Here is a 24,078-nt window from a genome sequence, read left to right on the forward strand (position 1 = left end):
CCATGTGTGACACTAGCTGTTTAATCTTGCTGCACTCAGAAGCACATTTTGTGTCTGGTAATTCCTGCTGCACAAAGAGGGGCTACTGGGAGTAGCCAAGGTGTTGCACTTATAGGAATTGGTGGGAGTGGCTACTGTGTTGAGGTTGGAGGAGTCGTAGATGCGGCTAGTGTATTGAACATGGAAAATTGGAGGGCACCAATGAGTTGCACCTAGATGAGCTCTGAGGACACACTTGGAAGAACTTTGAGAGTTCCCAATGTATTATCCACCCTGCTCCCCTTCAACATACAACTCAAGTACTATACATGCCCTATGGGCTAGCCAAACTACACACAAATACACACCCAACATAATTAACACCCCCATATGACAAACAATTCCAGGCATTGGAACTTACCCTATGGATACCACAATCTAGTGTGCACAACCACAGCCATAACTACAGGCCAAACAACATATGAAACACACAAACACACACCCAAGATAACAAACACCTGCATACAACAAAAAACCCAGACAATGGACCTTTCCCTTATGGATACAACAAGCCAGTGACGGCAATCAACCCATCTGCAAGCCAACACACAGACGCCAGTTTCTCCTGGTTCTGGACCTATCCTATCATTGTACCAGCACTAACCCACCCTGCCCTCTTGCAGAGACACGTGAGCGCCTGGAGACCGCCTCAGTGGTGGCAGCGGTGCGAGGTGTAAGTCAACATAACATAATACTATAACATTTTATCAAACTAATATTTACATAATATCACTGCAAATTCATTAGGAAAACATATTATTTCGGATGAAGACAATTCTGATAACAATAAGCTTGCAATGCTAGTATTTTATACATACATAAATCTTTTTTTTTTACAAAAAAATGATATTCTTCTGTCGTATTCAGATGAGGAGGGATTTTAAAATTAAATCTGATGATCAACTTTGCTTCTAATTGTTTGAGGATTAATTCTCCATTACCTCTGCATGGCTATTCCTTATCCTTGCTTAGTCCTACACATTTGAGAATGTTACTATCTTTCTTGTGAGGATTTGAAAAGTGAATCGCAACTGAATAATTCGTATTTTTGTTCCAAACAGACACTTTGATTTTGGTATTTTACTACTGATGTGAATGTTAAAGGTTTTTATATCATGCACTGATGCCGCTTGCGTAGTCTCCAGTCACTCATGCAGATCTGTAATGCAAACGGCAGGGTGGGTGGTTAGTAGAATTGAGCAGAAAAAGAGCAAGGGAGATGTGATGTGCCAGTTGGCAGCTTCAGTTCGGAGACACCGTTCACTGAGCATAGGTGCGATTTTTGGGGGTTGGCCGTCATGTGCTGTTGTGTGAGGTTATGTGCGGTTTGTTTTGTTGTTGTGGTGTTGTGAAGTAGGTGCAGGTTGTGGTGCTGTAGAGGTCTGGTTGTGTCAAGTTCAGAGTGTGCAAGGTGTATGCAGAAGAGTGATTTTGCTAGTAACGCTTGTTTACGAAAATTCTTGAAATCCATTCAAGCGATCAGCTTTCCTGCCTATGAGATTCATCTTGCTACATCACCTGTGGTATTTGTGATCGTTGTCTCCTCCCTAGTTACATTTTCTGGGTTTGGCTCATCGATTGGGGTTCCTAAGCATCTCTGGGGTTTGTTAGGTTGTCCAATATCATAGTACCGACCAAATTTCAGGCTGGGTGGTGCGTTCACTGGCCTGAACTAGATCCGCAGGGAATGTTTAATCATCTTCCTCAATATCCTTTGGGCGTTGTCTATTATCTATTGGGGAGGGTAAGGTGCACTACTTCTGTTCATTTGGTGGTTCTTAGTGGGGTGTGCCTAGGCTGGGAGTCTCCCTTTTCTGAAATTTCCGTCCCCCAGTTTCCCTTGAGCTTTTTTCCCTTGCCTAATCGTAACCGGCCTACCAGCTTTTCTCTGTTCCTCAGTAGTTCCTCTTTGGGGGCTAGGGAAGACGTTTGCTTAGGTCTCTTTTTTCCAGTCCTATCCCTCATTCCTTTCTTGTGTTGGGCCGCTTCTCTTTTTCCAGTACTAGGTCTGTTAAGAGGTCTGCAGGCACTGTTCAGTCGATTTCATTGTGGTCGGATCTCAGGAGCCAGGTTTTAAGAAGTTTTCTGAATTTTGTATAGTCCTCCATGTTGCAGATTTTCTTAAGAAGGGAGTTCCATAGTTTTCTGCCCAGGCTTGATAATGCTGATCCACCCAGTTTTTTCTTTGTGTATTGTTTGGGTTCTAGGCGGATGTTGTCGCAGGATCTTAGGGTTCTGGCGGGTTTGTGGATGGAGAGTTTCTTTTGAATACATTCTGCTCCCTGGCCGTGTACTGCTCTGTGCATTATGCACATTGCTTTGAAAGTGATTATTTTTGTGACCAGGAGCCAGTGTAACATCCTAAAAGTCCTTATGATGTGATCTCTTCTGTTGAGTTTAAGGAGAAGTCTGGCTGCTGCGTTTTGTTTTCGTTGTAGTTTCTTAGTAGGTAGTCTGGCATTCCAGAGTATATGCTGTTAGCATAATCTATCCTGGAAACGTGGACAACACACTGTGCACACCTTGATTTGGACAATCTTATTACATATAGGTTGTATATTTTTATATATATCTAGAGATATTAAACAAAGTAAAGGTGCGGGGGAGAGGTGCTCAGCCTTGGTACCTAGGCTGGAGATAGAGAACAAAAGAGAGTGTTTTCCTATTAGGAAAGCTTCGTCCCCTGCACACTATCTAAAAGGCCAAAGCCTAATGGTGATTAGAGAATCGTTAAAGATGGAAAGTCTTTTAAAGGCATTTTAGATATATATTCAAAATTTCACTAAATAATTAAATTTTGACAACTTGAAGGATAAATTCATAAGCAAGACGATTTATTATTCATACAAGATGGTAGGCCCAACGCGTTTCGAGTAGCAAGCAACTCTTCATCAGGGGCATTTTTTCTTTAAGAATAACATTTCTATAAAGAAAAGAAACATTTTAAATTTAAACAATATAATATTTGTAGTCAATAAGCAATTTCGAAAGCAACAATTTCAAAACAACCTCAATTCAAGGACATCTCTGAGTTACATGTCAACACACAGATCCTGGACTTAAAGTGTACAGTGCATAATTCAAATGGACTTAATTGTTTTAGAGTGTCTAACAGCCTTTAGAGTGAAACCGTTATCAAAAATTGACAAAAACTTAAAACTCTTAATTTGAATCAATACAGATACATTTTTCATCAAAACAGATACATTTTTTCAGACAACCAGGTTATTACTGGTGCTAAATGCCTGTATATGCTATTCACGGAGAGAATAATTCAATGCTCTAAGTGTTTTTGAACAAAAATGGATAAACTGAAGTTGTCACATAAGGAACAATTATAGCTAGTTGTTCTTATCTATTTAAAATAGGCCAAAAAAGATGGAGTGTCTTGTATGGCCAGAGATGAAAGTGTTCCTGAGATGATTTCGCAAAGTTTGTTCTTGACCTGTCGTGAGATCTGGTCTAAGAAGCAATATTCAGATAAGGAGAAAGATGCTGTCTTAATGACAAGAATATAGGTATCTGGTTGTCATGTTTATACATAAGTGAAAACACACTTACAAGTCTTTGGTTGAACAACTGGTCCAATGGTAGAGCTGACCAGTCAAAGGTCACTGGGTATCTTAATCTGGTAAACGGTTAATCGATGAAAACTAATCCAAATCAACTGTTTCCAAGAAGAGTAACCTAAAAAACCAAGGTGGTAGAGGTAAGTAAAGGGGAAACGGGGTATTTTTTAGAAAAGCTGTCACGGACCAAGTAAAGGCTATGTGGCCAGAATGGAAATGGTTAGTCTCTTATTATAATTCTACATAAAAGTGTTTGGAAGAAGAAATGCTTTATTCCCCAAAGTACCTGGCACAGAACAAGTTAAGGCTATGTGGCCAGATTGGAAATAGTAAGTATCTTATTTCGATTCTACATAACTAAGTGATACCAAAAAAGTGATAAAGTCCAAGTCAACTTACCTCTCTTCCTTTTTTACAGGTCCCAAAATGGAGCAACATCCAGACCGGCGAAGGCTGTGGAGGCGTCTGCCATTTTGTGATGGAACTCGTCTTTATGTACCTTTCGGACAAGCTGACGTCATTCGCACATGCGCGAGTGACGTCACTGTTGTTTATATATTGAGTGAGTGACGTTGTTCGCGCGTGCGCGTGCAACGTGTAAATAAAGGTGTCTATGTAATCAACATGTAATATTAGGCGATCAGGTGCTCCAAGGGGCATGTCGTCTTGTTACAGCTAGAAAATAAGTGGGAAACGATTCCAATGAAGGTGGAAAAGGTGGAAGTAATACACCCACTCCCGAGGGGTGGCGATTTACAAAGACAACTTTTACAAAGAGAACTTTTTTGGATCCAACGGCTTGACGCAATGACACCACTAGGCATGAATGAGGACTATTACCTTGGACCATTCCTCTAAAGTTTTAACATCTATGAAAGTAAGCCAATTGCTGCTACCAGTTTAAACCTTATAGGTTACTATTGCTTCTTTGTTTTTAAATAGATTCTCCCATCAAACATACCCTAGCATTACTGGGGTATCGAATATTAGAACGAAGACCTTTATTTTCTTCGCATATGAGTGTTTTAGTTACATTATCTGTCAATTCACTTGTGATTTTCATCTTCAAGAAACTGCTTTTAGTGATGCTTTTGCTTTAGATTGTACACCCATACAATTGGGGTAGTGCTAACACAATGGCCTATATTTGTCAAAAAGGTTCACAACATGATAAAAAGTGTATAATGGTTTACACAAGGTCCTAGATTTGTCAAATAGGCCAATCACATGTTTTAATGTGGATAATGGTCGACACTAAGATATCCATTTCTTTAACCATTAATAATCAGGCAGGTACTCCATGACTATTTTGCATCTATGACCATGTGCCCATGTAGATTATTCTACTTAGCATAAGGTTTAACACCCTCATTTACCCAAGCATGTCCTGTGGACCTTTGAAAAGCAGTCAATAAGATCTCACAGTTACATTCGATAAAATTTAATTTGTATTTTTAGTCAAACGTGTAAACATGACGTTAGTCGAAATACAGACAGCGATTTACACCAAACCTATCACTGGCTTATCTTCTTCATTCTCCCCTCTGAGTGTTTTAACACACATATAGAGATTTAACTTGGTGGACGTACAACGCGTATGTGCGATTGACGTCACTAAGTTGGAGTCATTACCTATAATGTGACATGCACCTGTTCCACCTTCATTGGAATCGTTTCCCACTTATTTTCTAGCTGTAACAAGACGACATGCCCCTTGGAGCACCTGATCGCCTAATATTACACGTTGATTACATAGACACCTTTATTTACACGTTGCACGCGCACGCGCGAACAACGTCACTCACTCAATATATAAACAACAGTGACGTCACTCGCGCATTCGCGAATGACGTCAGCTTGTCCGAAAGGTACATAAAGACGAGTTCCATCACAAAATGGCAGACGCCTCCACAGCCTTCGCCGGTCTGGATGTTGCTCCATTTTGGGACCTGTAAAAAAGGAAGAGAAGTAAGTTGACTTGGACTTTATCACTTTTTTGGTATCACTTAGTTATGTAGAATCGAAATAAGATACTTACTATTTCCAATCTGGCCACATAGCCTTAACTTGTTCTGTGCCAGGTACTTTGGGGAATAAAGCGTTTCTTCTTCCAAACACTTTTATGTAGAATCATAATAAGAGACTAACCATTTCCATTCTGGCCACATAGCCTTTACTTGGTCCGTGACAGCTTTTCTAAAAAATACCCCGTTTCCCCTTTACTTACCTCTACCACCTTGGTTTTTTAGGTTACTCTTCTTGGAAACAGTTGATTTGGATTAGTTTTCATCGATTAACCGTTTACCAGATTAAGATACCCAGTGACCTTTGACTGGTCAGCTCTACCATTGGACCAGTTGTTCAACCAAAGACTTGTAAATGTGTTTTCACTTATGTATAAACATGACAACCAGATACCTATATTCTTGCCATTAAGACAGCATCTTTCTCCTTATCTGAATATTGCTTCTTAGACCAGATCTCACGACAGGTCAAGAACAAACTTTGCGAAATCATCTCAGGAACACTTTCATCTATGGCCATACAAGACACTCCATCTTTTTTGGCCTATTTTAAATAGGTAAGAACAACTAGCTATAATTGTTCCTTATGTGACAACTTCAGTTTATCCATTTTTGTTCAAAAACACTTAGAGCATTGAATTATTCTCTCCGTGAATATCATATACAGGCATTTAGCACCAGTAATAACCTGGTTGTATGAAACAATGTATCTGTTTTGATGAAAAATGTATCTTTTTTGATTCAAATTAAGAGTTTTAAGTTTTTGTCAATTTTTGATAACGGTTTCACTCTAAAGGCTGTTAGACACTCTAAAACAATTAAGTCCATTTGAATTATGCACTGTACACTTTAAGGCCAGGATCTGTGTGTTGACATGCAACTCAGAGATGTCCTTGAATTGAGGTTGTTTTGAAATTGTTGCTTTCGAAATTGCTTATTGACTAAAAATATTATATTGTTTAAATTTAAAATGTTTCTTTTCTTTATAGAAATGGTATTCTTAAAGAAAAAATGCCCCTGATGAAGAGTTGTTTGCTGCTCGAAACGCGTTGGGCCTACCATCTTGTATGAATAATAAATCGTCTTGCTTATGAATTTATCCTTCAAGTTGTCAAAATTTAATTATTTAGTGAAATTTTGAATATATATCTAAAATGCCTTTAAAAGACTTTCCATCTTTAACGATTCTCTAATCACCATTAGGCTTTGGCCTTTTAGATAGTGTGCAGGGGACGAAGCTTTCCTAATAGGAAAACACTCTCTTTTGTAGCATAATCTATCCTGGACATAATGAGGAATATGGTAACTAGTGTTTTGTGCATGAATGAAAGGATAAGTAGAATTTTGTTTACCATTTGTAGGTGGAAGAAGCACTTCTGGATTATCGCGTTAACTTGGGTTCCAATGTTAATTTGTTGTCCATGATGATTCCAAGGTTTTATACTGCTGCAGATGGTTCCCAGTTCTATTGGCCATGGGATCTGCTCATTGTTTCCTCTTCCTTCAGGTGTAAACATGATTTCTGTTTTGTCAGGGTTAATCTTGAGTTTGTTGATGTTCATCCACTGGTAGATCTCTTTGAAACACTCTTGTTAGGGGTGCATACTCTTCTTGTATATTGCTGTATTTGAAGATGATTTGTGTAGCATCTGTGTGGTTGTAGCATGTTAGTCTGTGTTTTTTGATGAGGTTGATTAACAGATTCATGTAGATATTTAATAGTATTGGTGATAAGGATGGGCCTTGGGGTACTCCGCAGGTGATGTCTCGTGGTGTGGATTTGAAAGGTTTTAACCAGACTGTTTCTGTTTTTTCCGAGAGGAAGGATTTGATCTAGAGAAGCTCTGTGCCAGTGAGTCCTACATCTTCCAGTCTTTTTATTAGGATATTGTGGTTGGCTGTGTCAAAGGCCGCCAAGAGATCCAATAATATCAGTGCTGTATTGGTGTTGGAGTCTGCATTCATCTTTAGATCCTCCTATATTGAGACTAGAGCTGTTTCTGTTACTCTCAATGGTCTGAAGCCTACTTGCGCCTGGTCCAGTAAATGTTTTTTTCAATGTGCTCCAGTAGTTTTTCATAGACATAGGTTTCTAATAGTTTTGCTGGTATGGGATATTTGGGATTGGTCTATAGTTTATTGAGGTCTTTCAGGTCTCCCATTGTGTCCTTGAGCAGAGGTTTGATGTAGGCCATTTTGAATGCTCTTGTTACTCTCCCTGTCATAAGTGATTGATTGAAGAGGTTTAGGTAGTATTCAGATGGTGTGTCTTGTGCAATGTTGATTTTGACATCTGTTGGAAGCAGCACACTTTGCTTTGTGGTCTGGGGTTGGTGGTAGCTGGTGGATTGTTTGGTCGATTGGTCTGCTTTTTTTAATAGTTTCTGGTAGGGAACCGGTGAGTTATTGCATCCATGTGGGTTTCTCATCTCATATACAATGTTCAAAAACTCTTTGAGTGTTGCTGGCTTTCCTGATCCGGTCTTCATAGTTCTTCTTTTTTGCTTTGAGAGTTTCGTATTTGTATGCTCTCATTTGTATTTGGTATTTTACTCTTGTCTTGGTCATAGTTTTATCTCCAATCATGCTCTAATTTACAGTTAGTTCTTTTCATTGCTTTTATGAGAGGTGTAAACCATCTAGCCACTGCTTTCATTCTCAATGGGGTGAGGCATTTTTCTGGGCAGAAGGTATCTATTGTTTCTGCAATCCATTTCTGGATGAGGTTTGCTTTTCTGTCCACGTCTGTCGTATCCAATGACATAGCGGTTGGCTTTGTTGCTTCTAGTTGTTCTTCTAGTTTACTCTTCCTGATGGTTTTCCAGTTTCTTTTCCAGATTGGTGTGTATTTTAGTGGATTTTTGGATGAGTCTGATGGTGTTTGGATCACAAAAGGGATGATTAGGCGGCCACTCCATAGTGCTGTCTTGATAAAGTTCTCTTTGGTGACGATTACATCCAGTGTGAGTCATGCTGTGTGAGTCACTCCTTTGACCCTCTGTCGAAGGTTCATTGTCTCAAGTTGCTTGGTTAAGTTTTCTGCGAGTTGAGGTTCTCTTCTTCGAACCATATGTTGAAGTCCACGAGAATGATCATATGGCCATGTTTGATGACTAGATTAGTAACTGCTTCTATGAAGGTGTCTGTGAAGGTGGCCTCATAGGTCGGAGGCCTGTATACTAGCATGAATGTGAGATTTGATTGTGCTCCCATGGTAAGGTGGAGGATGAGGGATTCACAGTTCTGGATGTTTAAAGGTGCCAATGTATTCTCTGTAAGCTACTGTGAGCCCCCCCCTCTTTTTCCTTTTCTGTTCGCCTGCTTGCATTTGAAGTTGTCAGTTAGGCAGCTGTGTAGTATGACTTTCTAGTTTTCATCTAGCCAGGTTTCTGTGATGGATAGGATATCAATTCCCCCATCGCAGAGTAGGTCGTAGATTTCTGTTGCGTGTTTGAACATGAATCTGCCATTGATTAGGTTGCAGTGAAGTTTTCTCTTTGTGGTAGAGTGATTTGTTCTGGTTTACATCTTTGGGTGGTTTTGTTGGTGGTTTTCCTTATCGTCTTTGGGTTCTTTAGAGTGTTCTGTTATTATTGTTTCATCGTTGTTAGGTTTCTAATCAGGTTCATAGCCATTTCAGGCTCCTCTTCCGATTCATGATGGTGTTGGCGGTTCTCTTGGTATTTGGTGATGTATGGAGTGAGGGTGCAGCTTCTCATTCTTCCAGTTGTTTGTGTCTTTTTCCTATGGGGTCCTTTTATCCTGCTGTTGTGTAGGGGCATCTGTTCTGTTGATCTGGTTGTTGCCAGGCATGGAATGAGGTAGAGTGATTTTGGTCTTGTTCTCGGGGTGGTTCTTATTACTGTGGTGGTCATGGCTGTGTGTTCTGATGATGTTCTGGAGTGTGTCCCAGTAGGGGTCCGCTGTGGTTCCCTTATGGATATCCTCTCTTGTTGTGTTCTCTCGCATTGTCTGATTCTTTGACAAGGCATGGTCTAGTCTTTTATGGTGTTTTTTTAGGTAGATAGATTTCCGGTTGCGAGTGGCTTCCCGTGATCCTGAGTTATTTGGGTTGAATCACGGTTGCAAGTGGCTTCCCTTGACCTTGAGTTTTTTGGGGTTACAATGGCGTAAGCCTTCCTGTATTAGTTATTCTGTGTTTCCGTTTGCTTTGTGGATGTGTTCCTTGCTGGTATTGTGATGGATTATTTTTTGTGGTGATTTCTTAAGGAGTTTTCTTTCCTTGGGTAGAGTAGGAGTTGTTGAGAATGGTTGAGTGGTGTCAGTGGTTGTGGAGGTTTTGCATTGTGTGCGGCCTTACGGAGTTGCCTGAGGTAGTTATGTGGAGAGATCGTCTATGTTGGGGTGAGCTTGGTAGGGGTCCTAAATTAATCCCATGGAGCAGTTTTACCAACTAGTCTGGCTCTGGGTTCTGTTTTATTTACATTTGTTGAGGTTCATGGCAGGGTTGCCTTCTTTTCTATAACTGCAGAAGGTTAGTTCCCTGCCTTTCACCTAGGTGTGAAATATGGCTACCTGATGCAGTTGGTCTAATTTAATTTGAGGTGGGTCCAGACCCACAGTTCGTCCAAGTGTGGGGTAAGGTTGACTAACACAGTTGGTCTAAAATCAGATAGGGCTACAGTATAAGTGCCTAGGTGTGAGATTGGGCTAGCTAGCACAGTTGATTTAGAATAAATAGGGTTGGAAAGTGGTTAGAGTGAGACATGTCTCGGGACCAGAACTTGCCTTAGTGCAAGATATGGCTAGTTAGCACAATTCGCCTAACTGTAATAACACCTAGCTTTGTGAAGCATGGATGGGGGAGGATTGTCCTTAAATTGGGCACAACAGTAAATGCAGTGACCCTTAAGCTTATGGTTTGCAAAGCGATCAGGTTAGGTGCAGGATTTGGCTAACTAGACATAATCAGGCTGAACGCGGAATATGACTGACTAAAAAACACAAACAAGCAAAATGCAAGCTATAACTTATCAAAGCAATTAGGCTAAATGCGAGATATGGCTAGCTGGACACTGACAGACCAATTGCGAGATCTGAATAGTCAGAACAGTCTGGCCAAATGTGAGGTATGGCTAATCAAAAACAATCAGGCCAGATACCGAGATATGGCTAACTAACACAATCAGGCTGAGCGCGAGATTTGATTAACACTTTCAGATGTGGGAAGAGGCTAACTCAACAAGGTTCACCTAGATGTGTGAAATGGGTAAGCAACACCGTTCACCTAGTTCTGACAGATGGCTTACTAATACAGTTCACATAGATGTGTGAAATGTCTAAGCAACACAGTTCACCTAGATGTGCGAAATGGCTAAGCAACACAGTTCAGCTGGATGTGCGAAATGGCCCGAGCAACACAGTTCACCTGGACGTGCGAAATGGGACAAGCAACACAGTTCACCTAGATGTGGCAGATGGCTAAATAACACAGTTCACCTAGATGTGCAAAATGGCTAAGTAACACAGTTCACCTAGATGTGCAAAATGGCTAATCAACACAGTTCACCTAGATGTGCGAAATGGCTAAGCAACACAGTTCAACTAGATGCATGAAATGGCTTAAGCAACACAGTTCGCCTAGTGTGACAGATGGCTAAACAACACAGATTACCTAGATGCGACTGATGACTAACCAACACATTTCACCCAGATGTGCTAAATGGCCAAGAAACACAGTTCAGCCAGACGAGACAGATGGCTAAGCAACACAGTTCACTTAGATGCAATAGATGAAACTAATGCAGTTAATCTGGATTTGTGAAATGGCCAAGCAACACAGTTCACCCAGATGTGTGAAATAGCTAAGCAACACTGTTCTCCTTGCTGTGAAAGATGGCTAACTAACACAGTTCACCTAGGTATATGAAATGGCTAAGCAACACTGTTCACGTGGGAGTGGGAGGCTAACAGTGAGTGTATATAAGGGATGTGGTTGGCATACAAGTGTGGGTACATGTGTCAGAACATATGCTTATGTGCGGTGAAATTGGATAAGAGGAATTAGAGAGGTGGGACAGTTTAGTGGGGTGCAGTGATTGCTGCCCCCTGTCCGCATCACACCTAACTTGTCAGTGGCTACCAGCTTCCTGCTTCCCCGTCTGACACCGGCATACACCATCTGGAGCTACTTCTCAGGGGCTATCCTTAGCTTCTGGGTCCTTCGCTGAGGGGGCCGCACAGGCAGGGGGCTGGCCTGGGAGTGTTGTTAATGAGATGTTCCGGGATGAGGGGGAGGCCGCGATAACACCAGTCAGCTTGCGGAGGACGGGGTGGGATAGAGGGAGGTGGCAAGAGGAGCACAAGGGAAGCAGGTGCAGAGTGCGCAGGTCAGCAAAAGGAATTCATTAAATAAAACGAAAAACGAATTTTGGTTACAAATTAACGAAAATGGGAGCATTGAAGTCAGGAGATGCTGCCTTACTCGTTGCATGTTCACAAAGAGTCCCTGGGGTCTCAGGTGGAGAGGACTTGCTAGGGTGCAGCTTCCAGTGTTTAGGAGGATGCAATAACAGTAGTCAGCCAGCGGAGGGCGGGCTGGGAGAGAGGGCAGTGGCGAGAGAAGCCGGAAGGAAGCAGGCGCAGAGTGCGCCGGACAGCACAGCAAGAAAATAATAAAAGAAAACGAAAAACATATTTAATTTAAAAATAAACGAAAATGGGAGTGCTCAGACTAGGAAATTCTGCCTACATCGTTGCGTGTTCACAAAGAAATGTATAATGTATAACTTTGGACAAGCCCAGATGAGACTATAGACAGCAAAGTCAGTGTTGTAACAATATTGTCTCTGATAAAATGTCTCAATTTAACTTTCTCAATTTCAAAGATAGAATTATTGAGGACTTGCTTGCAAATATTGCAGGATCCACATTGGAAAAATCCAGCTTGTTTGTAGAACCAACAGGTATTACTTGGTTTTCTATAGTGACTTCTTATAAGAAAATCACGTATGTATTTGCCATGCTTGTAACATATCTGTAGGTCAGTGCTTTAAGTGGGGTAAGACATTGAGGGGGACACTCATTTGTGGGCGTGGCTTGTGGGATCGGTGTGGCCTAAAAAGTATGCAAACCGTAAAGTATGTTCACAAATCTGTATAAATGTTGTATATTTATGTGCGTACCTTGCTATGGTTTGTGTACTAAGCAAGCCATCTTTTAAAAACACAGAAATATGTAATATATGTCTGTTTATAAAAGATGGCTTGAAAAGTACACAAAACATAGTAAGTATGCACAAAAATATATAACATTTATATATTTCTGTGCATGCTTTACGGTTTGCATACTTTTCAAGCCATCTTTTTAAAACATTTCTATGTTTATAAAAGATGGTTTAAAAAGTACACAATTCAGACCATCTTTTATAAAGCTTTGCTGACGGACAAAGCATGAGGCGTCTTTGTCCAGCGACAAAGCTTTATAAAAGATGGCTTGAATTGTGTACTTTTCAAGCTATTTTTTATAAACCTCGAAATACATCAAGGAGTCCCCAGGTTCGCCAAGCGTTAAAGATGCCTCAGCGACCTGGGGAGGGGTGGGGATACAAAGGGACAGTAACTTCCTCTGGTGACCCCTCAGGCGAAGGGTCACCAGAGGAATTTACAGTGACGGACTGAATGGCGGGCACATCTCCCGTCGCAGCTGCAGCGGGATAATGGGTCGTGCCAATGTTGTGGTGGGACAGGGCAGCCCCGGCTGGCCCCGGCCCACTTAAAGCACTGTCTGTAACGTATTACTCAGTATTGACTGTAAAGTTTTATACAGTAGGTGCCACTGTTATTGAGAATACCCCACATTTTGGGGTTTGTAAACCATATATGGCTATGAATCCTATGTTATCAGAACCAGATTGATTTTGTTTAGGCTTTGATAATATATTTGCTGATATTCTGGACACTTTATGTAAAGAGTATTCAATTGCCTTAGGAGAATTACCTCTCCCTGAAACATAGACAAATTTCTTCACTGTTTCACATATTTTTTCCTAGCTATTTTAATCGTTGACCTTTTCACTGTGGTGTTTTCACAGCAGCCATTTGACACTTTTTTCAAAAGGCGGCTTCCCCTCAAATTCCCTCTAACCAACCCCACCACCTCACACTGACACCCACCACCCCCAATCCCTTACCCCAAACAAACAACCAATATACATTTTTTTAAATGCGACAAAAATGGCAGAGTGAAAACACCACGTTGAAAAAGGCCAAAGGCTTAAATAACCACGATGAAAACAAGGTAAGCCTTTCTGGTTCCACATGTTTTCTTGGCAGATAGCCAAGAAGCCACTTTCCAAAGAGCATTTACTTTTAGCTCTTAAAAACTCTGAATAAGGTATATTATCTAGATTGCTAGATGGGTGAAAAGAGGTGTTCGGTTAGATGGAATTACTGATGTCTTTTTACAATACATTTTGGTCTTGATCTAATTATTTGTAAACATCATTAGCAGATCTAAAAATTCATATTATTGTTGCTATAATTCATGATGACATTTAAGATAAAATAATTTTGAACAATAAATGCAACACATTTCTACAGCTCCGACTAATGACAATAAAGAAATCATATATATAACAAAGCCACATAACAATGTTTTCATTCCACACATTCCTTACATTGTTAAGAATAAAGAGCTTCTTACCATTAACCCATTAATATATTTGCATATGTGGGGAAAACTCATTGCCTATTGCAATACCTCTTACTTGTAGATACAATTTGCTGTTGAACAGAAAATAACTCTGATGATGCACAATATTGATCATTTTTAATAACATGTGTGTGTGTGTGTTGTTTGTAAGTTCCTGATTAGTTTTTCAAGAAAATGTTTGCTGCATTTAAACAATCAGTGTTTAAAATAATTGCATATGGAGAAGACACATCTAATGTTACCATCATAGAGTATGATTTTCATGGCACATCACTGAATCTATTAATCACCTCTCTGTATCTTTTACATATGAGGGGAGTCACGTTACAAATGGAAGCAAGTAAATATCTATGAAACTGGCCATCAGTTCTGTCGGAGAACCTATGGAACTAACAATTGGCGTACCTGGTGGATTTGTGATATGTGTATAGACCTTTGCGAACAAATAAAGAGTAGCAATTGTAGGATGGTTGAAAACGAATAGGACTTTGGCTTAAAGTGACTAAAATGGCTACATTCAGCTTAATCTGGTCAGGATCAACTAATGTATGTGCATTATCACCAGTTTCAGTCTGGAGATTTCAAACCTTCTAAGGCTTCTGCCTCTCTAATACTCATTGGATTGACTGGACCAGAATAATTATATGTAGAAGAGTTTATAATAGCAAAATGTTTGTGTAATTGTAATGTTCTACATTTGAAAATACCCACACATATATCAACTAAATCCAAATTTTGACACAACAAATGTCAAACCCAATTGTAACAGTTTGGCTGTTTTTCAGGGAAGAAGGGAGACAGATTCACTGCTGTTGTTGAACAATTATTTATGCTTGCATCTACTGTGAATGTGTTTGTGTGTTTGTATTGTTTCCCACGATTTTAATAACCTCTTCCTCGAACCTTGCTCCTGTTTCTTTCACTCCCAACTTTGCTGATTTGATATCTTTTTCCTTTGAAATACCCTTTTCATTTCCTCTTTTTTTGCTCTGATTTCTTCGAAAAAGCCATATTCCATTAACTCTGTTGCTGATGTTCCTGGAATGTCACCTCACTCACCAGAACTAATGTCAGAAGATTCTGGAGTGTTCCTTCGGATGTCAGGGGGTGATATAAAGAGTCATATTGTATGGCAAATGTGTACATCCTGCCATTTATATAGTCATTGTTGTCTCTTTGGAATGTCCTTATGTGTCTTTGATGAATTTCGTCTGGGTAGTTTTGTAATATTAATATACATAAAATCACTTGTTTCTCAAATTGCAGTGTTTTCTTGTCAAAACCTGTATTTCACACACATAATGTTATTGCCATAAATTAGAGATTTGTTTTAACCAATTGAGAGCCTGAACAACATCACAGCAAATGCAAGTCAAACAAATGTTATCTTAATTGGGCTAACAGAATCAATTTTTGGCAAACTTATGAGACATCCTAGGGCTGAATGGCACAACATGATGAGAGAAATGGAGGGTCTCATAAAATAGTAATTTTACACATCAGACCTGTGGTGATGCAGTCAAATTCTTTCAATGGGAGATCCCGGATCTTCTGGCCTTTGTACTTTGTGGGACCACTGCAGAATGTGGTGGGCACCGTGGTGTTGGTTGCACGCAGCCACTCCACTAGCCACTTCACTTCACAGTCACAGTCGAAGATATTTCCACGGAGATCGCTGCATGGTGAGGAAATTAGGTCAGCTGGGACGTGGAGAAGTGCTGTGGATTTTGTTTACACCCTTAACCTGCCAACATGCTCCCAATCTTCAAAGGCTCTCGTTCACACGCCTGACCTGCCAATTTTGTCTCTGTGTATACCGAGTGTCCAGCACAGATGTTCAAAATCATCAGCGAGATGAGAACTCCTCACTCATACAACCAAACGGTTATTGCCTCCCAAGTACCATGCAATCACAAGCCATTAACTGAACAAGGTAATAAGCATCCAGCCATCCATATTCGCAGCACAATTATGCTGGTATGCTGAAATCCCTCGCAATGATATGATATGGCATTTATAACGCGCCTATACACAAGTGTTTCAAGGCGCGATGAAACCAAACCATCAGCTGCAGTGCTTAGCCAAGTCAAGCCCATCAAAGAGGTGGAATTTTCCAATCAGGTGAAGGAAAGCAGCAAAGCAGGCCTGTCAAATGACTCCTGCCCCCTAGACACCTTTATCATGGAACCACAGCCTTTTCCAAGTGGCAACTCATGAATTAATTGCTGCCACCTGGATTCAAACCATGATATTCCCAAGACTGCCTTCATTAAATCACTGCTTTAAAAAAACGACTAAACTGTTGTTTTCAAGAATTGTCGTAATCAATAGCATATTTTATAGCATAGTTAAGATTTATTCTAAATATTCAAACCATCACCCCGTTTATTTTTCCACTGTAGGCAGTGGCATGGGCTGTGAGGTCCTATTACATTGGAAGCAAAGTCATATTCTGTTGTATAACAAGCAGAGGAGTTCTGTAAATAAGGGGCTGACATTCCAATTCATAACATGAAGCATGCGCACCAATGCACCAAGCAATATATTCTGTTATCTTACATTTGTATAGTGCCTATTGCCATAGTTCATGGCATCAAAGCACTTCTGCCTGTCAGAGAGGCTAAGGAGGAGTATGACAGAAAATTCAGTAGTGGTAGGGAGAAGCAATGTCGGGTAGATAGTTGGGATAGTTGGGATGAGGGCGAGGGATATATAAGGTGATAGGGAAGGCATGAGAAGGAAAGGTGGAGGAGCTGTGTGTACAACTGGACCAAATTTATCTTGGGACTCAACTGCATTCTATGGGGTGCAGCACTGAAAGGAGAGATAGCTGGAGAAGAGGTCATCCCTGTGCCAGGGGGTACATCTGGAATGTACTCGCTACATGGTGAGCCTGGGCATGTTGAAGCCATGCCCAAGACAACACAGGCAGCAAAGCCCTTCTACGTACTTCCCTAGAGCCCCCTGTGAAGGCATCATTTAATGGACACAGACATAAAAGTATGGTTTGGGATATAAACATTTAATTGTAAAACATAGAAGGGGGTGGTAGAAGGCCTAACTTGCCCTATGCTCAGGATTGATTTCCCTACTTAAATGAGACTAAGGTTAGTCTGCATCAAGATGTCCAAATCAAAAGTCCATTTGTGTCCAAAACCTATTCTTGCCCTCAAATCTAGGATCTACAATGTGCAAGCTGAAATTGAAGAAGTGGTCAAAACAATATGTTCAATGGGGTCTCTTCCAGCTCAGCATCACATCATCCTCGGTTCCCTTCCCCAAGGTTCAAGATGGTTTGTGGACCCAAAAAAATAGGTTCTTCTGCCTCTAAAATCTCACAGTTCACACAGCTTTGCTTCACAGTTAACTTTTCCATAGGCAGGGGGTGCGTCCCAGACCCTCCTGTTGAACAACACAGTTCTCTAACTTTTTAAAGTTCCACATAACCAAGGTTCCTTTACTTCCGTTCTTTTTTTTTATATTTTACTGATGTTGTCTTCTCGGTCTAGGCGCAGTTGTCAGACCACACGGTCCTCCCATCACAGGTCACGCGACCGAGAGACATTTCTGCTTTCTCATTACTTTCTGAATGTCCTTTTTGCAAACCCACACAGATTTCCAAGTACATTCACCTGCTAGGAAACTGGTTTCAGGTCTTTAGCAACTTCTGTACTGACTTTGCTTCTTGTCAACTTAAAACTTCTGTACTCTGAGTTTCTTTCAGCTTCATTATACTCAATTATTCACAATCATCTTCTTGAGGCTCTTGCCCAACTTTACAGTTCCTTTAGCTTGTATGGTTCACAACACAATAACTTCCTTGTGGCTCTTATTAATGATTGGTTCCTCATCTGTGTTCTTAAATCCAGAAGGTTTCATAATCTGAATTTCATCCACATCAGTATTAAAAAGCAAGTCACCTGCTTGTTTGTTCCACTGACTCCTAACAATGTGTGTCCAAGCATCACCATTAGACAAGGCTGACATACTTGTATAGCGTTCTTGGCTCAAAGCTTTAGCCATATTACAACGTATTGTCTGCTGTGTCAACCATTCTTCTTCACTTGCCAATTCAGAACCACTTTTCCATACACGTGACGTATATTTCTCAGATTATCACACCAACCAAGAAATAAGGACTAATGCTTTCTGTCTCCGCTCATGCTTATTCGCTAGTGATACAAATGTATATGGAGATTGTCTTAGCAACGTCCGGTTGGCTTTTATTCATTTGTATTCTTACACAAGCACTTCTTGCTTGCTACAATTGCATTCCGCCTATCGCGCAAGAGAAAGAACCGCACGGTCAACTTACTGCACAAGAGAAAGAACCGCACGTTCAATTTACCGTGGTTTTCTCTTCACTGCTGCCAGACCTGCTCGGCTTCTGGTAAGCGGTTTCTGCAATGAGGAGCTCATCTAGCTCCGTAGACTTCGGGTAGCAACTCGACCTCTGCCACAATCTCCCACACGTCTTCCGCTGCACAATTCTGGCAATTAGCTTCACCTGCAGACCAGTGATCGCCTTTCACACTTTTTGCTGCACAAGCTCTGCCACCTAGAGTCTTTGGGGAAAACGGACCAACGCAGGACTGGCATATAAGAGTCTGCTTATTCTTAGTCCCAGCATCCTTATAATTCTCCGCCGGTTTTCTAGGATTGTCGACAAAGTACTTGTCTTTGCAAACACTGCTCCCGCTCCAGTGCTGCTTTCTGCTTTTTACTTCACCGGACTCTCTCTCTTGATTGATAGCGGAGCCATATTTATAGTTCCCGGCTCGTGGAAACTGAGCCCAACCACTAGACCGCTCATATTGCTTCTTCAAGTATGTCTTGTGTGTTAACGACATTCTCCTTATGCCAGTACCTAGATGTTATTCATCATTAGAAGTGGATTCACAAAAATAATAGGGAAGGGACCGGGCAATATCAGCTTCATTAGAATAGGGAAAGTGGGAATTCCACTTCTCAACATTGGGGTTCTTACTCTCGCTGCCCAAGTCTCCCCCGCCCAGGTGATCTTTCCTCGCATATCCACCTCAAGGGTCAGGAGTCAAAAGCGATGGTCTTTCCACAGCTACCTGGATAGGGTAGCTTGGGTAAAAAAGTGAGGACGCCCTCAGATTCCTCACACGGCCCAACAACATTTGGCAGGGGTTGTAAGACAGAAATCCGAATTTGCTCATTTTGAAACAACTCCCTAAAAAGCGAGCAAAATAAATTCAAATTTGTTGGTTTCCACAGTTATTTATGTCATGGTTACCAAAACCCTAGGCTAGTGCACAGTGTGCTTAAGAACACCAAGCCTGACAATAGCTTAGCCGTGGCCAGACTTCTGAGCCTTCCACTGTGTCATGGTGAGCCAAGACATGTAGAACCCATGCCCAAGAAAACACAGCATGTAAAGCCCCTCTATTCACTCCCCTGAGCCCTGAACGGCCAGGTTCTATAGATGGGAAAGCTATATCCGTAAAAATAGGAAGATGAGTGCAGCAAGGCCACCAATAAAGGCAGACGGGCGCTCACTACACAAGACCACTTACATTACATCACCACACATTAGATTTGCAGCATAAACATTGCTATCTATGGAGGGTGTGACTTCTGGATGGGATATATTTCCCGACAGGCTTTGTGCCACAGGACGGCCTCTAGGCCTTGCCAGTAATAAGTTACCGACTTTAGGACACTTGACTTACAAACAGGCAGTGAACCTGAAAAGTGGGTGGGTCTGGGACAGTGTCAGTAGCTTGTCAGGCACACAAGAGGGAGGAGGTGCGAGAGGAGAGTTGCAGGATTCACAGCCAAATTGAGAGCACTATGGCCTATGGTTTAATACAGTAATGCAAGCCTCACAATTTTCCCTCCAGTGTGCATCCTATGTGCTCAGAAAGCTGGCCAAACCAGTTCAGACATCACCCCCTGTCCGTCCTTTGTGTTTCTACTTACAATGTCAACACATTGCTCTCCACATGCATTCTAATCTTACTCCGTGACCTCCAACACTCTGGACTTCCGTCCCCCATGGCGTTCCCACCACCAGTACATTGAGACTATACAAATGATAGAAGGCGCTATAAATTACAATACACGTTTAGTACTGTGCCTGCGAAATATAGCAGCTCTTCTGAAACACAGGTACTCTCGCAATAATGTCCTGCTGAAAAGTGATGGGACTATCGCAGGCATGCTAAAACATGCTGACGCCATCTCATTCAAAGACCAGCACCGCTGCTGTGAAGTGACAGCACTGTTTCATTAACAATATCCCCTGCGGGGGAGACAGCCCCACACAGATCCCAGACGCCTGAAGGAGAGGTTCCGTGATTGGCCATTAAAAACAGAGCGGCTGCTTCAATGATAGAGGCCCTCATTACGACCCTGGCGGAATCCGCGGTGCTAAATGCACCGCGGAGCATGGCGGAAAGCCGCCGATAGCGCCATGGGGGTTGTCGGATTTACCACGCCATGCCGACCTTGGCGGAGCGGTAAATCCCCAATCCCCATTTTACCCTTCCCCATTCCCATTCTTGCCCCATAGGGTATAATGGGAGTGGGGAAGGAGTTAATTACGCCGCCGTAAAGTACGGCGGCGTAATTAACAACGAGGTCCCTTAGCGCCATGGTTTTCTCCGCCCGGTAAAACCAGGCGGAGAAAACCTCCATGGCGCTACGGGGAACTCGTATTACGGCGGACGGGTCCGCCGCGATTAGCGCTGGCGGACACCCACTCCGCAAGGGTCCTAATGAGGCCCAGAGTGTTGCTAGCTTCTCCCTAATGAAATTGGTGAAAGGATAGCTCAGAGTGCATGAGCAGTCACTCCTGGACACCTCTGCTGACACTAACAAGTGCCCGTGTATGGCACATGCAAACTCTCTGAAAACTAGGCGCAGCCCAACACCGGAGGCTGTTCAATGTTATGAATAGGACGTCTGCCCGTGTTGCTGATGCAAGGGTAAGCGTAGTATGATGAAACGTCCATACATATTCACAGGTGAAAAACTTCCCAAAATTGCACAAAATACTGCTGCTATTAAGATGCCACCATTATGGGCAAGAAGAAAAAACGTGGACAAAGCTGCAAAAATGCAACCCTCGCCCAAGACACATTTTAACAAAATATTAAAGTCTTACACATCAAGCTCAGTAGGAACAAGGGTGTGAAAACTATCCTCCAAAGTTCGGAAAATTAAGGTAACACAAAATCTTGTTGCAAGAGGGGTTGTCTTGGAATTTGACTAAAAGTGACATGATTATGAGAAAATCTTAAAATCTGAAAACACTTCTCAGCCAGCACAAAGAAGCTGATTTTCTATGAGCTCCTAATTTGACAGGGAGGATAGCTCAAGGGCAACGTGCTCGCCTTTGAAGCAAAATGATATGGAGCAACAGAGGTTCAATCCCCGGGTATAACCAATCATATCAGGGGGAGCCATTACATTAACACTGCAGCTTAAACGGCTCCACAACGCCAGATTTTCGTCATTTGCATGGCAGAGTGCAAATGTGCTGGGCGAAAATTTTGCACTGCACTTTTGCACTCCACCGTACAAAGTGTGTAACTGCTGCCTGGCATGCTCGCATTTCAGAGAGCGTTAACTTTACAATTGTGAACACTGCATGCGGTGCTTACCATTACAATTAAACGCTGTCTGACATGCTTGCGAGCATGCTAGGCAGCGTTACCTTGAATTGTGGACGCCACTTGCCAATTACAATGAAACACTGTCTGACATGCTCGCGAGCACTCGGCAGAGTACAAAAGTGCAGGGCAGAAGGCAGTGTACACACAAATTGCATTATGTAAATGTACATTTTTATGTGTAACTAAGCTGTGAGGGATCTCATGCAATGCGCCCTAATACCCACGGGTCTGGTGCGCAATACAAGTAATAAAACAAACAAACAAACACACATGCACACTGCATAACGTAATGGCTCCCTGCCTTCAAATTATGAGCTCATAGAAAATTAGCTCCCGTTTGTGTTTTCTGGTGCCCAGGACGCTTTTTGCTCTAGTCTGTCCATGGTGGCAGCTCAGAAAGGTATCGGGCAGTGGGTACCATAGACACACACGCAATCACGAATGCTCAGTGGCACTTACAGGTCACTCAGCAGGTTCAGCGGCTTAAAGATGTCCCTTGGCAAGGAATGGAGGTTATTGTTGGCGAGAGATCTGTGAAGAAAGAGCAGGGGTTATTCAAGGTAGGACTGGGAATAGTGTTCATCTGTCTCAAATATAGGGGGAGGGCATAAAGCCCGATTTATTGCCGTCACCTGGGAGCATGCCAAGAACAGACCAGCCAAATGACAGTGACATCACGTGCTGTACTTGCACATATCTCTGCTCCCTAAAGAGCCGATTCATGGAATATTTGCACGGTTCAAAGTGACTTTGCACTACGCAAAAGTGACTTTGCACTGATGACACAAACCCTGATACATGGAACTGTGCAAAGTGTATTTTTGCCTGATTTAATCCTAGCACCCCCATCCATCAGCCTAGTGGCACAGGCCATGGGGTCTTCATCTGCCACACAGTTTTTGAGTGGTAGAGGAGAAGGAAATCAGTGTAGGCATGGGGGCACATTACCTGCTCTCCCCTTTCGGCCACCACCCAGGGCATCTAGGAGCCACCTGACTCACCCACGTTTGCCTGCTGGGGGACTGAGGAAAGCTCCTCTATGGCTAGGGCTCACTACCAGCTTCCTTTGGTGCTTGCCCATTCGTACCCAAGGCGAAGGGCAGGAGCCAACTAGTTGCTAGTTAGTGCATCAGCCTCTGTAGGATTTAATGATTTGCCGGCATGGCCAGAATGCCAACTTGTAACCCACAGCTTGCACAAAGCTCACTGCAACAGGTGCATCAACCAACAGAGGTACTTCACACATTACATCCACATTATGTAATCTGGTGCTTTACCTTTTTGAGGGTAGGTGAAAAATAATGGTTGGGATATGAAAAAAGTAATTCAGGAGAGGAAAGTGGCTTAAAATCCCCAAAGTAGTGCAATGTAAACTAACTGGGGTTTTTGGAGCATAGACTACTTCCATTTGGGCAGCCTTTTTGCACTAAACATGTGATAGATGCAAGAGTTTGAATGAATCCTGCCCACTACCATTGCTCTGTGCCACCTCCCATGCCATCATGTTTTAGTCCCTATAGCCCATTTCAGAGGGGGACCAGCCAATTGCAAAGCAGTTATGCTCCTGACGCCAACATGTGGTATGTAAGGTACCCAGAGAAATGCAAGTCGCTAGTATTGATATTGATATTGATATTTTATTTCTATCGCGCTCGTACACAAGTGTTTCAGAGCGCGACAAGGCAAGGGAGGGGAACAGGCGAGAACCAAACAGCAATCTTACCAGGCCCAGTGACATTGAGAACGCGCAAGTGCATGGGAGAGGGGGAGGGGAAAAGTGCATGGAAGGGGGGAGAAGTGGAAAGTGCGAAGCAGAGGAGAAACAGATAAATAGCAATAAATAAATAATAAAGGCAACAAACAGTGGTAGTGCAGCCAGCAATTTGCACGTGCTAGGTTTAAGGCAGACAGGGTAGGTCTGATAAGTGCAGGAAGAAAAAGGGGGGATGTATGGGCACAGATGCAGACCCCAGTGCAAGGAGTGGCCCAGAGGCAGTGCGGGAGGGTGGCGGGGTGAGCAGGTACCTGGGCCCGGAGGACAGAGGGTGGCCAGGTGCACGGTTCCAAGAGAGAACAGATCAGCAGGGGAGAGGGGGAGCGAAGGCAGAAGAAAAGAGGAAGTCAAGT

General features: G+C 42.3%; 1 protein-coding gene across 2 annotated transcripts in view; it reads right to left on the reverse strand.

Annotated features, from left to right (window-relative positions):
* The window catches only part of LGI3 (leucine rich repeat LGI family member 3), a 362,651-nt gene that overhangs the window by 114,995 nt on the left and 223,578 nt on the right, over positions 1 to 24,078 (reverse strand). For both annotated transcript variants that reach the window (XM_069617743.1, XM_069617744.1), the window contains exons 5-6: positions 22,411 to 22,482; positions 15,811 to 15,980 (exon numbers count right to left, since the gene is read on the reverse strand). In XM_069617743.1, coding sequence (XP_069473844.1) covers positions 15,811 to 15,980; positions 22,411 to 22,482 — 242 coding nt within the window. The remainder of the gene's footprint in view (positions 1 to 15,810; positions 15,981 to 22,410; positions 22,483 to 24,078) is intronic.

This window comes from Ambystoma mexicanum, chromosome 10, assembly GCF_040938575.1.
Source record: "Ambystoma mexicanum isolate Mex_15411 chromosome 10, UKY_AmexF1_1, whole genome shotgun sequence".
NCBI lineage: Eukaryota > Metazoa > Chordata > Amphibia > Caudata > Ambystomatidae > Ambystoma > Ambystoma mexicanum.